General features: G+C 32.2%; 2 protein-coding genes across 3 annotated transcripts in view; one reads left to right on the top strand and one right to left on the bottom strand.

Annotated features, from left to right (window-relative positions):
- Positions 1-99: 99 nt before the first annotated feature.
- On the bottom strand, positions 100-7,344 carry LOC139089338 (activating signal cointegrator 1 complex subunit 2 homolog). Its single transcript, XM_070638840.1, has 10 exons — positions 6,862-7,344; positions 6,212-6,369; positions 4,929-5,146; positions 4,693-4,867; positions 4,566-4,625; positions 4,400-4,501; positions 4,239-4,341; positions 1,100-1,191; positions 718-1,041; positions 100-657 (listed from the first exon to the last, which is right to left on the bottom strand). The coding sequence occupies exons 1-10, from the start codon at positions 7,004-7,006 to the stop codon at positions 349-351; spliced, it is 1,686 nt and encodes a 561-aa protein (XP_070494941.1). The 5' UTR covers positions 7,007-7,344; the 3' UTR covers positions 100-348.
- Positions 7,345-10,014: 2,670 nt separating this feature from the next.
- LOC139089283 (protein phosphatase 1 regulatory subunit 14B) overlaps positions 10,015-19,321 on the top strand; it is a 62,720-nt gene continuing 53,413 nt past the window's right edge. The window contains exon 1 of one of the 2 annotated variants that reach the window (XM_070638763.1): positions 10,015-10,165. The gene's annotated coding sequence lies outside the window, so the exon portion shown is untranslated. Of the gene's footprint in view, positions 10,166-16,835; positions 17,195-19,321 lie in introns of those variants that run through there. The other variant, XM_070638762.1, reaches the window with a different exon arrangement.

The raw sequence follows: 19,321 nt of genomic DNA, 5'->3' as shown, positions 1-19,321 counted from the left end.
AATTAATGGTTCTAGCCAAACATAAGACTTAATTTCCTAGAAATGAGATTATTAATATGAATCACAAGACTAGTCGGCATTTGTATGGTAAATGTTCAAACTTCAATTATGTCTTTATTTCTTATTGTTCCTGAAAGATTACATTAATACAAAATAATTAAAGAATTTCTTTAATTGAAATTAAATATTTCTCAAATAAATAACCCATTATAATTCTTAATAAATAAAATAGAACAAAAGAAAATGGAAATTTCATGGGAAAGTTCTTATGTAAATAAAATTCAATGGCAACAATTTACAATAAGTAATAAAAAATGGAAAAATGATTATAAAATAATCATAAATTTTTTACAAGTACATTCCATTAACAAGAAAGTCTGCGTCGACTGCCTTTCCGTGTCGTCGTCTTCTCACATGTACTCGTTTCATACGACATCCAATAAGTATGGATAATGCGGCAAGCACTAAGCAACCTAGTGTTAGTGATAAAATTGCACCCGTAGGCTTCTCAATGCGTTCACTATATTCAGATATAAATTGAGCATCATCATTTGCTGTATTTTTCAATTGTTTCAGCTGTTCGTGCAATGGCTTTTCATGTGCCTTCACTTGCTTCTCTTTTTGTTGGGCCTTTTGCTTCTTGTGTTTTCGTGTTTTCTGGAATTAATCAAAATTTTGATGATTTTATAATCACTTCATGTTGATTGACTGACTTACCTTTTTTGGTGCCACTGTAGTCGTGACATCTTCTCCATCAGACTGACTCTCATCTGCTTCTACATATTCTTCTGAATATTCAGAATCTTTTTGTTGCTGTTGCTTTTTATTGCTCACAACTTTATCCTCAACTGGAACTTGCTTTGGTAATTTCTCACTCCACACAGGATTACTCTGTTTCGGCATTTGTGGCATAACAGGTTGCTGCTGTGGTTGCGGTGGCATTTGGGGCATTTGTGGCCAGTCATTGCGAGTCATTTGCAATTGATCGCGATAAACTTGATCGTCAACTTGCTGTGATTGAGGCATCATGTAAGGATCTCTATCAAAAAAAGTCAATAAAAATGTTTTATATCTGAGAATTGAGAGACTACCTGAGTATTTGGTATTTTGGTTGATATTGAATATTTGGGAAATTATTTCCGGATAGAAGATTGTTTTTATGGCTGAATATGTGACTGTCTGTGTCAGTGTCTGGAATAGAAGGAGAATAGGGGCTTAAATATGTTATTTTGCTAAATTTAATTAATCTAAATATACTGTATTTTAAAAATATGTGTTAATGCCAAGGTTCAAATCCTATAAATATAAAAATTCTAATTACGTGTGCTAATTTTTCTTTTCATAACTTGTAACTTTTTTGCTATTTTCAAAAATTATTTTTTTTTACGTCAACAATCCACAATTCAATTTTAAAACCAGAACAATCGTGACCTAAGAGTTCATCCAACCAATTACCAATCAATCATTTTCGAATCTTTAAATTCATCAATTACAGAAATATCCCAAAACTAAGCACGTTTGACTACCAAATCATAAGAAAAAGAATTCACTCGACCTTATACAATGTAGTTGAGTATTTAGAACTTCTTCATTAAACTGTTGAATCACGAATCGAACAAAAGATGCGCTCATTAAAAGTTCATTGCTTTCCATTAAAATTCAATTTAATTCAATAATGGATTTTATTTAAGTCTGTGGATTATTCATTGAATTGCTTCTATTGCATTTCATTGTTCTTAATTGAAAGAATGAGCAAAGAAGAGAATTATGCTAAGCATGTATGTATGTCATGTTCTTTCGTTTTCTCTTTTGCTTGCAAGTTTGTAGCATAATTTATTCAGTTTGGCGAAGAGTGTTGAGTGTCTATTTGGATGACTGGATATGTAAATTGAGCGTATAGATGGGTTGTGGCTGAGTTTTCCGTGATTTGAACATTTTTATAGCAAAAAATGCAAAATTTCAATTCAAATTTCTAAAATACGTTAAAATGTTAAATTTTGAAAAAACGTTAAAAATTTGAATTTTTAAAATACGTTAAATTTTGAACTTCAAACCATGAACATTGATCAATTGATCTTGCCACAAGTAGGTTATAATACTTAAGAACTGCGCTTCATCCCCTCAATCCCAACAAATTACCATTCCTCCTCGACAATCTTAAGCCCCATTTCCAAACAGAATGTCCAGATAAAAAATACATTTACCCGCATGCATGTATTGTAGGCACGCACTCAAGTCCGTTCATTAATCTTCTTTAACTTCATTTTTTCATTTCTTGAAAAAAAGAAATTCTTGAAAATTGGTCAATTGTCGTCTTTATTTCAGTCACTTATTGCTCACTTCCGCTTCAAATATTTCTTTATTTCATGGCTCCTCTTATTCTTTATTCTCTGTCTGTTTCATATTTACTTACTTTTTTTTCAAGAAAAAAATCATAAATTAGAATGTGAGAGATATTTTTTCGCGAGTCGTAAAAAATGATTTTATCGCATTTACGTTATGAAATTATTTAGTGTCTGAGTTTGTAATGTGTAATTCTCATTCTAGTTGATTGTTTTAAATTATAGCTTGAAAATTGAACAGTTTGTTGGACGTTTGATGAGATTATGAAAATTGCTTTGGGCCATTTTACTGGATTTAATATTGTGTTTTTAAGAGTCGGTCAGATGAGATTGTGACTCACTTGGGATGAGAATTTTTGTGTCAGTTCTGGTTTAGAGTCGGATATTTTGCTATGTAATTGTTTACTAAGATTAAAATTCATGACATTCGTAATGAAACCTTTTCTGTGCAAATTTACATACTTCTTGTAATTTATTTATTTTTAGAGAAGTTCTTGGGAGTTGTCCATAAATGACGTCTATCATTACATGACTAAACTCCTGTCTCTTCCTCTCACATCCAAAATAAGTCAGCATTTTACGAACTTCCGTATCAAATCTCTAAAATTCCCTAACAGACACAGTGAACGCTTTCAGGTGTCTTAGTGGTATTCCTGTGAATTTACATGCTCTTTGTCTGTTAGGGATTATGTCAATTTCCATGGACCTCATAAGTGAATGACCCACCAACATGTAAATCGATTTTCTTCTTCCTTTGCGTGTTTTACCACATTACAGTTCAAGTTCAAGGTCAAAGACTCGTGTACTTATTTAATTCCATACACGTTTATTTAGGTATATGAATATTTTTGTGAGAACTATGAGCAAATAGAGAACCTAAACATGCAAAAAATTCTTTTTCATCCGAAATTCACAGACATATAAAAATAGAGATAATTTAATAGCCGAAACTACACCAAAGAGTCATGACTCTACTTTTCATATTGGATGTAAAAATTAAATTGAATGATCTGCAGAAATTTTTTTGCGTACTGTTTTGAATATGATGTCTACATGAAATGGTAAATAAAATGTTATTTTATGGGTTCGTTATATGTTTAACATGTCTTCTGCTTTCTAAATAAATAGGGAAGTAGTTTGGTATTTAGGTCTAAGTCAAGTAGTGTGACTGAGATCAAAAGAGATAAGATAGAGTTGATGGCTAGCTTGAGTATGAGAAGTTTATTTTTGGAATGCAGAGATGTGAGTTTCTACTAATAAAGGAGTAAGCAGCTCGAAAGCAGGATGAGCTCTTTTAGTCACTTTTTGAACTCTATTGGTCACATTGTAAGCTAAATTGACCAAATTTTGAGCTCTTTTCTGAAAAAATGTCTTGGATACTAGCAGACGAAAGCCAGTGATAGAGCCAACTTTAGGTGCCATCTGAAAGAAGCCATGGATCAAAATTTATATGTAAGGCCATCGAAGTAAGTAAGTGTGTACTGATGAATACAGCAACTCATCTTTGATCAAATCCCAATTAATGCTCAGCTCCAAACTTTCGACAACTTCCCGAAACCATAAGCCTCAACCTAACCAGCTTCATCCCAAATATAGATACACAAAAGCCATTCGCAGAATAAATTAGAACAAAAAATCTGTTATAAAAGTTTCACGTTGTCTTCGTGGCATTCATTAATATTCCTTATCAAGATTCTCATCGAAGAAACTTCATAGAGATACACAAAAGCCATTCGCAGAATAAATTAGAACAAAAAATCTGTTATAAAAGTTTCACGTTGTCTTCGTGGCATTCATTAATATTCCTTATCAAGATTCTCATCGAAGAAACTTCATCATTTAACTCGGCTTGAGATATCATGTGGTAAAAGCCACATTCTGTTTGTAGTCACTCACCCGTATATTGTGCAACATGATTTTGTGAATATTTTGGCGCCGACATGGGATCTTCTCGATTATGAATAATAGGATGAGGCATTTGATTAAAATTATCGTTCATCTAAAAAAGATATTCATAATTAAGACGATAAATGGATATATGAAGGTTGTGAACTTACATTCGAAACTAAGCGATTCCTACTTATTTGATTATCTACCTTTGGTTGATTTTCAACGCCAGTCAAAATACTTTTCACGGTTACAGAATTTGTTGTTGGACACTGTAAAGAAAAATTAACATTTTAGAGTTCCTTTTTTTGTACCTCATTATTCATTATGTCTTACCTCAGGCCCTTCATCACTTGCATCCTCACACTGCGCTATTTGATCACAGACATTGTAAATCTGTAAGAGACAAGCAAGTTAATAACATTTCACATTAATCATTCTTCTTATTGCATCAATATCTCACCGCAATGCATTCTTTGGATGTTTGACATTGAAATTGAAATCTGCCACATACAGACGATGATGATGATGATGATGGGGATTTTGTTGTTGTTTGTGTACTAGATACATCAGACAGACGCACACCAAGTGGTGGAATTGTTGATGTTGTTGATGGAAGAGCTATGAGCTCTGATGACCTAATTGATATAATGAAATATGATAGAAAAATAATTGAAAAAATTATAATTGGATACTTACTTTTGATATGAGCTCGGACGTTTCAGACTAACTAAATCTAATTCATTTTGCGATAGTTTAGGTTTAACAGCAATATCAGAAATTTGATTAATCATCATAGATTGCAGTTCATTACGCGTGACTGTCAAAATGCCGCTCGTATAATTTGTATGGCTTGTAAATTTGCATCGAAAATCATCCGAGAGGCCACAGTGGAAGAGAAAGCAGGTTCCAGAACTCTAAAAAAAAGAATAAATTCAAATTTATGAGGTAAAAATTTTTCGATATTTTGTGAAGGTCAATTGAATATTCCAGCACGTATGAGATGAAAATGAAGCAAAAAGTGAAACAAATTGGATTCGAGAGAATTTTTTTACTCTACATTGAGCATCCAGCGTTAAATTATTCCACATGAATGGATGGATGTTGTGAATGAATCAATTTAATTAGTTTAGGATTTTTAACGGGTCATGGTGAAGAAGTTGAGGCGATGATTCTTGATTAAATGAAGGAATTGGGGATTTAAAAAGGTTAGACATGTTTTTTAATGCCTTAAATACTCTTTTTCTGGTCTGTTTAGTGTAATGACAGGTTTAAGGTTCACGAATTCTCGTTTATACTAGATTTTTTGCCATAAAACAAAATAAAGTACCAGATTTTATCAGAATCTCCTTCAACTTACTATAGTCTAGTACAAAACTAGATTTAAAGAGAAATTTGCTAGATTTTAGAATAGATTTTTGAAATTTTGGACTAGAATTCTCTTGAAAATTCCCAAAAAGCAACTCATTTAAATTCAACATTTCTCTTTAAGTGACCAACAAATTAAATGTCTGATTCCGTTTACCAAATATGTAATTTAAATCCCCCACAATTTAATTACAATAAATTTTAATCTTGAATTTCCAAATCTTTTTTAAAAAGCACACAAAAAATTATCATAAATCCTTTAATTATAATCGTATTTATAACATTAGTCATCTCACCATAAAGTCATTAATAAACGAGTTCGAGAAATATTTAAAAAGAAGGCAGAGAAACACAATGATGAGGAAAGACAAGAAGAAGGAAAGGTCTGAGCATTAAAAAGGTTTCATTTTCTGACCCCATATACAAAATGAAATATAGCTCGATGATATCATCACATGCCGTCTAACAACAACAACTGAGCTTGTTTCAGATTGTTTTTCAGCAGACGGTTTGGTGCTCTCTTTTGTTTCTTCTCATTCTCATTGTGCAAATAAGTGCTTTAAGTATCTCATGACTCAATGATTCACAATGTCCGTTTCAATATCAATATTTACCTTCTCTTCGTAAATGAAAACATCGCATTCGTCTGTAGCACAGCACATTTTCATGCAAGCATCGTTGGAGGCGACTTCTTCATCATTCAAAAATTTTGCGCCCATTGCCTTCGATTCTTCAGTACGAATTATCGTCGATGAGTGGATTTTGAAGTTTTCTAAAATGAGAAGGAAGAAGATTGTTGTAAAATGATGGATGGAACATGAGAAAATTTTTGATTAAAATTTAATAAGATTAGGATGTTGAGGAAGATGTTTGAGAAATTGGATTAGATTAAGAAATACTAGAAGCATGTTCTAGATTATTTTACAGTGTAAATTGAGATTTTTGACTAAATTAGACTAGGTTTTTAGAAGATGGTTCTAGATCTCCCAAAATGTACTAGAATTTTGCAAAAATCTTCCGAATTGAACTAGAATTCAACTCGTTCTAAAGAAAGTTCTTCCTTATAAGGCTTCATTACTACAGAATAATCAATAAAGGAACAACACAAATTATTCCTCAGTACATAACACTTCCACTACATCGATTCGAAGAAACTTCATGAAAATTCAATAGAAAATCGTCGAATAATCCCATCACATTTAAATGAGATAAAGGCAAACCACAACAAAGTATTTGATAATTAATTAAATTAAAATATTCATACCCGCACAGACGTCCACATCCAATCGCTTAGCAACATTGTGCGTATCATCGTGATAAGCAATAGTCACGTAATGATTTAACAACAACAACATTAATAATGTATGATAAAAATGCAAAAATGTGTGATTAAATGAATTAATGTCCATCTTTGGTCACAGTTACAGGTTTCCTTAATACCACAACGTTGTTGCAAAGATTGAGAAATTCAATATTGTTGAACTTTTAAATTTTTTTTATAACTTTTTTTACTTTAAACAAAAGAATTTCTTTCGTCACAGTAAATTTTGCCTATAAAAACACAAAAATTATCTCCTTAAAAGTCACACGGTAATGAATACATGTTATGTATGTTATTATTGATGTTCCACTAGTTTAATTTCAACATTTAAAAACAATTTTTCATCTAAATTTCCCTAAATACGACTTAAAAAATATCAGAGCTCTTTTGCAATGTGGCAGATATCAACAAACTTTTCTATCCGTCTATTTCGTGAAAAATCGATAATGAAAAACTTTTTATCGAATTTTTCATTCATTCTTTTCATTTCCACATTATGGAAGGAATGTTGACTAATGGTATTTCCCCTCACTAACCACGAACTTCCAATGCGCATGAATCATTTGTGTCCATTTATATTCTTATGCATTTGGAACCTATGACAATGAACACACACACGAGGGAAGGAGAGGAAAGAAAGCACATGAATAACAGAATTATACAGTAACGAATGTAAGCAAGTAAGGAAGGCATGATTGGAATGTTTGGACTGGATGTCGTAATAGGCTGTTCATATGACTCAATGCTTAGTTAGAGCCTTGTTCATGATTCTTGATTCTGTTGTTTATTGTGAGACATGATAATATTAAAGCAGCTTTGGTCAACCTGTGTGCATGTCCCATTCAAACTCATAATCCTCAACTGGCTCATCATGTCTAGCCAATAACCCAAACTGATCATCATTCTAACCCGATTCCAATGGAAATTTAAACACCAAAAAAGAAATGACAACAACAATCATCCCAAAACAGTAAGAATCAGTAGCATCAAGATCCGGAAAATGAGCAATAAATTCCTTCTGTGTATGAACTTTTCCCTCATCTCGCTGAATGCGGAATGTGTTAATGAACTTCCACGACCTCTAAATTGTATCATAAATAGAATACAAACTTTTATTCGGATGCAATGAAGTCGAATAGAGATAATTTGTGTCAATTTGTTGGGTCTTCCTTTAATTGGATATAAATGCTGGATTAGTCGATTGGGAATACAAAGGAATTTATGAAGTCATTTGGAAGTTCACAATTTTATTGCTCAGCAAAATTTCTAAATGGTTTCTTACCAAATCTGATGAACTTAATTTGAACTCTTAATTCTGGTGTCTTCCTACATAAGCCAAAATAGCAATTAGACATTAAAATTGTGGATGTTTCTAGCATGACCTGAAACTTTATTAGATCTTTGTCATTGTAATTATTGTCTGTCGTGAATTGTAACATTGAACCCTTTTGCAAGACTTGTTATTGTCTGTAGAAAATGTAGCAAACAAGTTGATGAGCTTTGTTTTATTTTGTGCATATTTACAGGATGTAAATCTCGTCTGGATGTTTTTATTCTTTCAATTCAATTAATTTTTCCAATTTTCAATTAAAATAAACTTTTTAGGGAGCAATCTGGATGATATCTATGTAAATAGCTTGAAGATATGCAGGAACAATGTTACTAGGTAAGCAGCAGCATCTGATAATAAACATTGACATTAAACATTCCCCTTAAATACAGCATACTAATCCAAACTGCTATAAACATAAAGTTTGCCAATAAATTGACAATCTGCTGACATTCCAAATGGCATCATTGGCATCCAGCCCTTAAATTCCAAAGGTCAGGGCATGAACTTTAATTTAACCAAATCAGAACTTTTGTCACTGAATAATTTTTTCCTTATTCTTCATCCTGCTTATTTATATCCCTTAGGAAATATAATCCTCTTTGTCAATACGATACTGTCGATGGATTGAAATGTATCTTGCAATGTGTCTTTTAATTCCAAAGCTTTGTAGGTATGGTAAAATATGTAGGATACAGTTACTGAGTTCGTGGAAATATGGATAAAAAATGTTAAAGGAATAAAAATTATACAAATGTAATGAAGATGATGTCTCAGTGCTGTATAAATAACAACTGAGGATATTTACTGTTGGAATTGCTTTGATTTCTTATGAAATTGTAAATAAATTTGTCATTCATCACAATGAGTCATTGCTGAAGAATGGAATTGATGAGATTTGTGAGGTAGCTGCTGATTTGGAGCCAATATAAAGCTAGATCATGGATAGGAATTCGAGGAATCATCAATGTAGGGTAGTATGACATATTCAGCCATGGACGGCAAACCCACCCCATCCCCTGCATTAAATGAATTTCTGGCTACACCCTTGCATCAATCTCAAATCTAGATCTTCTGGATAATGGCAATTTGCAACAATTTGCTATAGATTTTGATTGGATTAATGACCTCAGTTTAATGGGTATGATGCTGCTTGAACCCTTAATTTTGAGAAGTAGCAGTAACATAAATGGCAAAATCATGTGGGAAGGCATATTGAGTAGTTGGAATTCCAATAGCTTCTGCAAAAGGCTGTTTAGCCTACATTTCCATAGCAACTATACAGTATTATTTAGTTCCTTGAATCCAAAGCCACAATAAACTCAAACCATCCCTTAAAATCACCCACAAAAACGCTCCTCAATACCAATTAACGCTGATTACCACAAAAAATATTCAGTGCAAAACTCCCAATGCATGAACACCAAGACGAACATTTTTTGATGCTACCATTGAACTTCAACTATTTTCATCGCGAAAGATTTCTATCATCATTTATTTACAGATCATTCGCCTTTGCCCATGAGAAGATGGTAAAGTGCACTTTGCACATTGCGTCACATGACAAAAGTTCATAGAAACGATATAAATGAGAGTAAAGGATGAGAAGCACAAATACAGTCAAATCAAATTTTCCAGTGCGCATCCTGGAAGGAAATAATTTTCTCTCATAAAAACTGCATGCTTTACCGTACAAAATTTTCTCGTGTCTAAGATTAGTTCTCATTCAAGCTGCAAGTCTTCAAGTCACGTGAAAAATAACAAATTTTTTTGATCTAATATAAAAAATTGTTACTTGAAGATTCTTGTAGCTGAATTCTTTGTTCTTCAAATTGCTGGAATTCCTGAAAAGTGTGAAAAATTTGTTCGTGCTTTGTGTGAAATAAGATTCATTGAAGAGTTACTGGATATAGCTAAGTGAGTATATAAATCATGAATATATGCTTGGCTGATTTGCAATAATAATCTACATAATCTCCTCACTCTTATGTCTTATTCTTAACACGCATAATGAGTATATCTTAGATCACGTCAATTAACCCTTGGGAGGAATTTTGAGATGATTTTTCTATGGTCCATTATTTTTGAGTGTTGTGGGACTGTTGGGGGATATTTGGTATGAGACAAAGGTGTGTTCAGGGGAAGTTGATATCCAGCCCCATACCCCCTTACCCCTCCCATCAATTTTTATAATCCGTAGTAGATTCTAAGAGCTCTTACAATCCAACGTGCTTCCAACATTAAGTTAGAATACTTTGTACCCTCAACAGCCTTCCTGACTACACCCCAGACCAACAACACTCAATTTCCAGTCAAATTTTCTACCTAAATTATCCAAAATGACTCCGAAAATTTCCCCTCAAAATTCCCATAAGGACAAATCATTCATGAATCATAAATCCATTCATTATTCCATCAGTGATGAAAATTTATTTTTAACTAATCCAAAGTGCAAACATTAATATGTCTCAACATTAATCAAATGTGATATAAATGAAGATAGCTCATTAAAAATTCAAACAAGTATGTATGATGTGAGCAAACAAAGAAAAATAAATTTTATGCTGCATTCTAAGAAAAAATTTTCTTGCTTGAAAGTTATGTTAAAAGCTTTTTCTGTATTCTTGGTAGAAGATGATGTGATTTTAACGGAACAAGGAAAAGGATGAAGGAAGGGATTTTTTTTTTGGTGTTAAGGGAAAATGACTTTTTATGGATGTGGAATGAGGTTGGAGGTCTTATATGTTAAACTTAAACTTATTTGTGACATTCCCGAGCGACACAAATGATGAAGGCTCTGCGATGGACCTTTTACGGCTCCGCTTAATTATGGTAGCATATGGACGTCAAATGGAGCAACTTCCATTTATTGTTAATAAAAGAGATCATTTGTGTCGCTCTTAGAAAGACATTGATCTTGTGTCATTTGATTTGTGGAAATGGATTGACTTGATACTAGATGAGCATGTTCGTAAGCCATGCTCTCAGTTTACACTGCTCTTGAGAGCACGCTCTTTACCTTCTAAGGATAGGTCTAAGATTGATAGGATAAATGATAGTCTGTGCATCGCTTAGATCTCCTCAACCCTTGAAATCACTTAAAATACTACGTGGGAAATAAGAATCCTTTAATAAAATTCCGAGACAGAAGATTAAAGTCAACATTTTATTGAATGAAAATTAAATTACTTCCTTTTGTAAAGAAATGTACTTTGTTCATGAACATCATACCTATTCAGCTAACTCAATCATTTTTATCACAAGGCTTTCATGTTCTGTACGATAATCAAGACTTTTTTACACATAAAAAGGAACTAATGTAATTCATCATTTCATCTCCATTTCTCGAAGACACACCTAAGGATCTATCCAGCAATAACCATAACGAATGAACAAAAGACATTAATTAAAGATTATGAATGAATCTCTATCCTTTAACCAAACAATGCTGAATAAGGAAAAACTTTTTCATTTTTTTTATGTGTTTATCGATCAGCATGAAGGAGATGTGAAGGCAAAAAAAATTAATTTAAAACTTTTTCTTATTCATTTATTGCTGAAAATTTTCTTACTCTACACGTGAATCTACCTTATTATTTAGTTTAATAGAACAGTAGGATATTCCCTTTGACTGGCAACAGGCTTGCGGTTTCTAAAAAAGTTCTCGTGGGAGTAAAGTTTGAATTAAACACTTCATCTTTATTATCTTTGTTGTCTTATTTAAGGAATTGAGAGGGTTGTTGAAAGAATGGATTGTAATTATTTTATTCTTGGAACCCATTCTTATCGATTTAGAGGAATTCTTGAATGAAATGGGAGCTGTGAAAAGCTTAATGAGGCAGTACATTAAGAAGTTTGTTGAAGTTGAGTTTGGTTAAGGATTATGCAAGTTCGAAAAGCTCAAGTCAGGGACGAAGTCAAGGAAGGGGGCCTTAAAGTCAGTTCTAGTCTCAAAGCAAGCATCAAAGTCATGTTAGTTAAGTGTAAAGCCGAATTTTTATGTGAACATTTTGTCACAAAGGGTGAGGGAAGGAAGTAACTTGATAAGTGAACAGTCCCAGAATATTTTCGAAGAACTTTTTTTCATGGCCAATGAATTTCAAGGCTGTAAAGTAGATATGTACCTTTTATAATATTCTATATTAAATTTAATGACCATACAAGTAGGTACTTCCATTTTTGATAGCATAATCTAGATGAAAATTTAGAAGGTCTTAATCTTCTATGTATATCCTTGAGAAAATTCTAAATGATAAGCATGTGATGTTCTGATGCCTCTTTATCAATATTATTGTGTCTTAACATTCCTTATTGATTATTAATCTACGCAAATTTACACCCACACATTCTCAAGCTTTGTGGGATTGAAGTGACTAATAAGCTTGTTGTCAAAACGAGATTCTGTTGATGTTGCTACATTTTGATACCCACATGCTGATTAATTTGCATTAAAAATTTTAATTTTTTTATCATCAAATTAAATTAGGAACAAAATGTGAAGAACTTTTTTAATTTCCAGGTATGTAAAGCCTTAAAAAATGTTAACTTACTTGTATGCAGACTTGACGCAGCAACTGAAAGTCAAAAAGTCACCTTTGAACTGCATCCATAGCAATTCCTCCTCCAACATAACAAAAAATTTTTTCTAGATTTTCATCTGTTGACAAAGCCTTAAAATCAAGCATAAATATAAAATTTCATGTCGATTTGAATCTTACACAACAGTCCATAAATCTCTACAGCAACAAGACACAACAAATATTTAATAAAAATCGCTTAAAGCCTCACATTTTCTTTTCATTAATTCCTATGAACCCAAAAGTCTTAGCAAACAAGCAATTGTTTACTACTTAATAGTCCGTAAAATTTAATTCCATTGCGTATGATGGCTCAAAATGATAAAGTTTATGGAACGTATCGAAGACCCAATTTTATATCCATTATCCTTAATGATTACTTTTGAAGGAACTTGAACATTGTAGACAAGGAAACTGGAAACTGGATGTACGTACATGACTTTTTTTACATCACTATGTGAAACTTGAAACGGAACACGTGTTATGGATAAATTACTTTTTGAATTCGATTGTGCATATGTATGAAGGACAGAACTCTTTTATTTTATGGTCAAAATGTGCTTATAGAATAAAATTTAGTACTGTTTCCTATTCAGACTTGTTACTAAGGTATTGTGCAAGTAATAAAATAGTAAACTGCAGGGTGTACTGTTAGGGATGACAAATTGTCAATGAAGTTGCCAATATTTGGGTATGGCCTGTATTTCGTAGGAATATAAAGCTGTCAACTCATTAAGACTATTTCTAAGGGTCTAGATAGCCTAAGTACAACTTCCCTCAACATAGTCCGAGTGGGACTCGAACCCACGTCATACGATTTACGGTCGCATGATCCAACCACTTAGCTACCGGAGGATGTTTGCCATAAAGCACACTTATCCTTTTTTTCCTATCCAATACTCATTACACAGCTCTTATTATTGTAGTGAACCACAGCATAAACTCATTGTTCCATCCCTTGTATTAAATATCACAACTCTGATATCCATTTCCATCTAAAAATTCAGTTCAAGTTCCACAATCACCCATTTAATCCAATTAAAATTCAAAAGAAACAAATCAAATCCAAAATAATCTATAAAGGTATTACAACCTACATAGATAGACAGCTACCAATTATAATTATTATTTAAATCCAATAGTCTTGCATATTATTCCTGCATTAATCTACAAAGTTGCAGAAAAAGAAGCCATAATTTACATTCCAGCTTGAATCATTCGCCTGATCGTGTCTGAATAATGAATCATTAAGTAACTTTTTGTTGTCGTCATTTGGAGCTGCACAAAAAAAAGTGCAACAAAAATTATTTATGACAATGCAGTCGCTTGATTTGTGCATGTATTGAGAGAGTGAGCGTGGAACGAAAGCATTGGCATTTTTTTTGTAAATTGCAATATTTCTTTTATCAGTTAGTTCTATCTGCAGTTCATTCCACTTTTGGGATTGACGAAATTTTTTATGGGAAGGTGTTTTGGGGGTTTGTGACCTCAGTTTGGATGTTGGATTAAGTATGACTGGGGATTAACTGTTCATGCATGAATGTCAGTTTGAATATAATGTAAATGGAGATTGGGTTTAAGGAATTGTCAGGGATTTTTGGGTATGGTTGCATTGTGGTGGAATAAAATCAGTTCCGTAAGCTTTAAAAACCAACAAAAAATGCATAGAATCCCTGAAAAAAAGCGTTGAATCAGCAAAACTGCAAACTAACCAGTCTCAACTTCTTTTTTCTCGTTCAGTCACTCTTTAAAACATGCCTGACCTGATTTTCTTCCTTCCCGAAAATATATATCTCTTAAATTTCTTTCTTTGTTCATTTTCATGTTGCATGCTATCCCGAAACATTTTCTTCTTATTTCTTCTACCCAAAAAAAAAGAAAGAACTTAATACTAAAGTAAATAGAGTAGGTTAGTGAACGAAGCCAAAGCCAAATTGTATACATAAGGAATGTTTCTTTTTTTTGTCGGGAGTAAGGATTATATAATGTATACATATATGCTCGTAGGAATACTTCTCTCAATTTATCAGGAATGGAGACACAAAACGTAAGTGTTGCGCAGAATCAATGATGAGTATTAAAAATGTGCCCAGCATCCTTAAATAAATTCCACATTTTTATGAAGAAAAATTGGATACGGAAACAAAGGATTCATGGAAATTGTATATTGTTGCAGACTTTAACCTCATTTAAACTGGTTCCATAAGCTGCAAAAAAGGAAAAAGTTCAGTCAATTGAGATGTTTATCTTCTTGGAAAAGGGATCCTTTATGTCTCTTTTTTTGTGTGACTCATCATCATCACCTCATGCATCAAATTATTTTTATTCTTATTCCTGACTGACTTCTTCTATTTTGCGTGTTTATTTTCACGTAGGTCTTTGTATTTCATTCAAAGTCAGAACAAAAAGTGCATAAATGGAAAGAAAAATATGCTTTGTAAGATTTCCTTTTCATTATTCCATTCTGCTTTCGTGTGCTATTGTGTAACTTCTTTTTTTGGACGCTTAATCGATGTTGATTCAAAGGGTAATCGTCTAATAATAGAAAGGTCTTTGAGATCATCATGTAAAGGTATTATTCGCCTTTTGAATTCTTAGTAAATTCGTATTTCTTTTGTGGATGTTATTCGGGCTGTGAATGCTACATTTTTGAAGTAGACTTTTGAATTTGAATTTTGTTTAATGCTTTGTCATTCGTACGACACTTGTGGATTTAAGTGAACATTCTAAATTTGAGAGGTTTTTTTATTGCTTCTAAATCCATCTCTTTTTACTCATATTACACAAAATTTGAATTTAACTTATTTCTGTAATTCAAATTCGAAAATCATACAATTTCTAGAATTTTATAGTTTTATGCCCCTTTTTTGTTTTGTTTAGTTTTTGGAAAGGCTTAAAAATAATTCTGCAAAGTATAATTCTCAAAAACTCTTGTGTCAAGTTCAAGAGCTCTTAATTAGTTCCATTACTCTGACAATATTAAGTAATTCATGAAAAGTACAAACCACAGAACCAAATCTAATATTGCTCTGACATTTACGAGACAAACACATTAGTTAAGTCTCCTGGAAGTGGATTTTCTATAAAATTTCAATTTATGCTTGATTGTTTACTAGGAAATACTTTTTTCAAAAAAATATTATTCAATTTATAAACAATTTACAGCATCAAAATTACAAAGCAAATTAGTTTTACAAAAATAAAATCCAAGGAAACAGAAAGCATAGCAAAAACTTTTCAATTTCAATTTAAAAAGGCACTTGTGAGTCATGAAAAATTTCTTGTCGAGCAATTTAGAAGCCATAAATGAAATTTAAGAATCTAAAATTCTCAAAAGGTAGAAAATTTGTTATTTTGTAAAAAATAATAAGGCAATGAGTAACGATATCGTGAGCGATAAGATCTTTCAGAATGAATATGAACAGTAAATTGAGCTCATAAGTCAGCAACAGATTTAAATTGTGTTAATATAAAAGGAGATTTATGATACGAAATTATATAAAATGCATCAAAATTTACCATATTAGTAGCGTGGCCTTGCGTGGGTTTTGTCAGACTTTTGTAGGATCTTTAAATTTTTTGAGGAAATTGGGTATTTTGGGAGGACCAAAAGCAATAAATCTATGTCATTACGGCAGTTTAGGAACTATATAAACACGTGCCGATCGATCAAAATCATGTAATTTTCAAAAAAATTAAATCATTTAAAATTACAGAATTTAATCAATAAAGCATCTCTGTAAATCCAATAATTCACAACAATAACCCCACCACAATCACAAGGGATCACTCCATAAATGCAAAAAGTTCATGAAACTTTAAAAATTTCATTGCTATTTAAGTTTACCACTTTTTCACGTACATAACGCGCACTCTCAATTGACTGCTTATCTCCCACTCTCACAACAAATGTCATCGACTCTCACGTACGATACGCTCAACCTCTCTCAAAAAGTTATATTGTGTGCAGCACAAGCATAACAAATATACTTCAGTCTTCTTGAGTATCTCGTGCCGTTTAGTCGAGAAGAATCGGAAATAAAAAAGCAAAATTGCGGAAAAAAAATTTTATTAAAAAAAATAAGAAGGAAAATAGTGAGAAGTGAGGAAAAGGAAGAGAAGCATTAGTCAGTGATAAAGAGAATTTTTTATGAGATTAAAGAAGAAAATTGCGTGAAAATTTTTGAAAAATTCAAAGCTTACTAAAAAATATTTTTAAAAAATTATCGAAAAGTGAATCTAAAAAATTGACCAAATAAAGTCTTTAAAGCACCAGCTGAGGCACACAAAAATATAGTTGGAAAAATAAAAAAATTGTGTACAAAGTGAAAAGCAAAAGAAGTAAAAAAAGTGAAGAAGCAAAAAAAATGTAAGAGAAAAAGTAATAAAAAAAATAACTGATCTTCTTGTTTCATTCTTTCCATCAGTTCTTTCTCTTTTAATCTTTAACTGGTTATTTATAAATAAGAATAAGAAGAACGCACACACAATTTCTTATATTCAATTTTTTTATCGCTTTTTCTTTCGTTGCGCGGATTCTCCTTCGTTACTTTATTTTACTGTCGATATTCTTCTCATATATGGAGAGGAACTTGACGCTGTTTGTGCTACATTTGATGTCGATATCATCGAGCATCATCTTACTAACCAACAAGTTAACTTTTCAAAAATAAAATATCATTTCATATGTATGAACCTTGTTTAAGTTTCACTGCTTTCTTCTTGGATGTTTTTATTCCTGTTGGATGGTTTTTACGGATGAGAATGGGAATAGAGTTGAACAGGATTTGTAACTTGTTGCAATTTTTGTAGTGTATTTTTGGAATTTTTGACGATTTTTAAGAGAAATTTGTTCAAAATTTCAAAGAATTGTGTCCATTTTGAAGCTAGATCTGTCCAGTGCTTGTCAATGTCAAATCTAAATGTTTGCAGACTCAAGTAGTCAGTTAAGTTCGTCAACAGCCAGTCAAAAAACCAATTTTCATCGAAATAATTTAGTCCCTGACGCTGCAAGCTACATACTATCCAATAAATCAATGCAAACATCCAAAAATAAATCACCATCTTCCACTATACCAGATAATAATGAACTAGTGTTCTTTGCGTTCCACAGTGAGAATTCCAAAGCTCTTTCCGAATGGCACTGCGATCCTGATCGAAAATAGAATCTATAGAATCCACTAAAAATTCGTATTTTACGCAACATAATAAGTGAACTGTCCCTAAACCAGATCAGAAATCAGTCCTCACTGAAAATTCATCATTGATAAAAATCAGCTATTCCAATTTTTTACTGAATTATTTTGCTACAGGTCAGAATAGCCGGGAATATAAAACCGATAATAGTCGATTAGATTTTATCAAGATATTTACTTAAATATGTATTTATTTAGTAGACTAGCATCGTCTCACGTCTGCATATATAATATTTTTTAATGGCTAATGATGTTCTTTATCATAAAGTTGGTATCGAGTTTATGAATAAATAGAATTTGAATGCGGGAATGCTGGCTAATTTAAGGCATGTCTTGGAGGCCGTTCACAAAAATTGCCTTTTTTCATAATTAAGACTGTATCTTGAGATACAATGGTCAAATGCCACAAGTTTGTTGAAAATTGTTCAATTCAAGTCTATCCTAGTTGGCTTCTCGACTCATTGTGGATCATCAAGGACTTATCATCGTCATCCTAGTCTTAATCCACAATCTAATCCCAAATCAGCATCAAAAACACCAAATTTCCAGTCAGAACTTTCACACCAGTTTGTAAATTAGTCACACCAACTAGCACAACATATCAGAAATTGCTTGATACCTCCTTCATTCATATGTAAATTATTCACAGCTAGTAATAATCAAGAAAGAGAAGACCAAAGTCTTCAAAACAAAACAAATTGTATAATAAATAAAAAGATATCACATTTCTGTTTAGCATATGATTATACAGACATGTGAGTGTGTGGCTAGTTGTGTCCACTTGATATTTTTTTTTTAAAAAATCGAGATATCATTTCACTGAACACACCAAGTGCATTGAACTAAATCTACCCAGAAATGAACACACAAAATAACTTTTTTTCGTGCGATGCTTTAGCTGTAAAACAGTCACGAGAAATCAAATTATTCATGTGACGCGGCGATATAAAAAAATACTAGAAATGGGAAACAAAACAGAGAGAAGAAGAAGAGAATTTTTTTATTAGATTAATTCAGCATAGGGCTGTAGGCTAGTGTATGCTTAACTTTTTTTTTTGTGACGTAAAGCAATATGCTCACATGTTCTTTGTTGTTTATTAAGCTATAAGGGATAAATAGAAGTGAAAAGTTCCAACAAAAAAGTTATCCTGGGGAGATGTGAGGATGCTATTGTAGTTTTAAGTTACGTAAGTGTTGTGTCAAGTTTCATGATGCGGACATTTGTTTAAGGGCTGATGGCAAAAAAGTCATCAAAGGAGTGTTCCTGCTCTAACTTTAGACCAGTGTTGTCCAAACTGTGA

The sequence above is a fragment of the Chironomus tepperi genome, unplaced genomic scaffold (assembly GCF_022539635.2).
Source record: "Chironomus tepperi strain 1889 unplaced genomic scaffold, CSIRO-AGI_Ctep_v1 contig_177, whole genome shotgun sequence".
In the NCBI taxonomy this organism is placed as follows: domain Eukaryota; kingdom Metazoa; phylum Arthropoda; class Insecta; order Diptera; family Chironomidae; genus Chironomus; species Chironomus tepperi.
This window is presented reverse-complemented; position numbering and strand designations above follow the sequence as displayed.

Excerpts from the sequence above, each read along its gene's own strand:
- LOC139089338 (XM_070638840.1), bottom strand. The coding sequence starts at position 7,006 with ATGGACATTAATTCATTTAATCACACATTTTTGCATTTTTATCATACA. Across the intron at positions 4,502-4,565 it reads CAAGTGATGAAGGGCCTGAG|TGTCCAACAACAAATTCTGT; the intron begins GTAAGACATAAT and ends TTTTCTTTACAG. Across the intron at positions 1,042-1,099 it reads AATATCAACCAAAATACCAA|AGAGATCCTTACATGATGCC; the intron begins ATACTCAGGTAG and ends ACTTTTTTTGAT.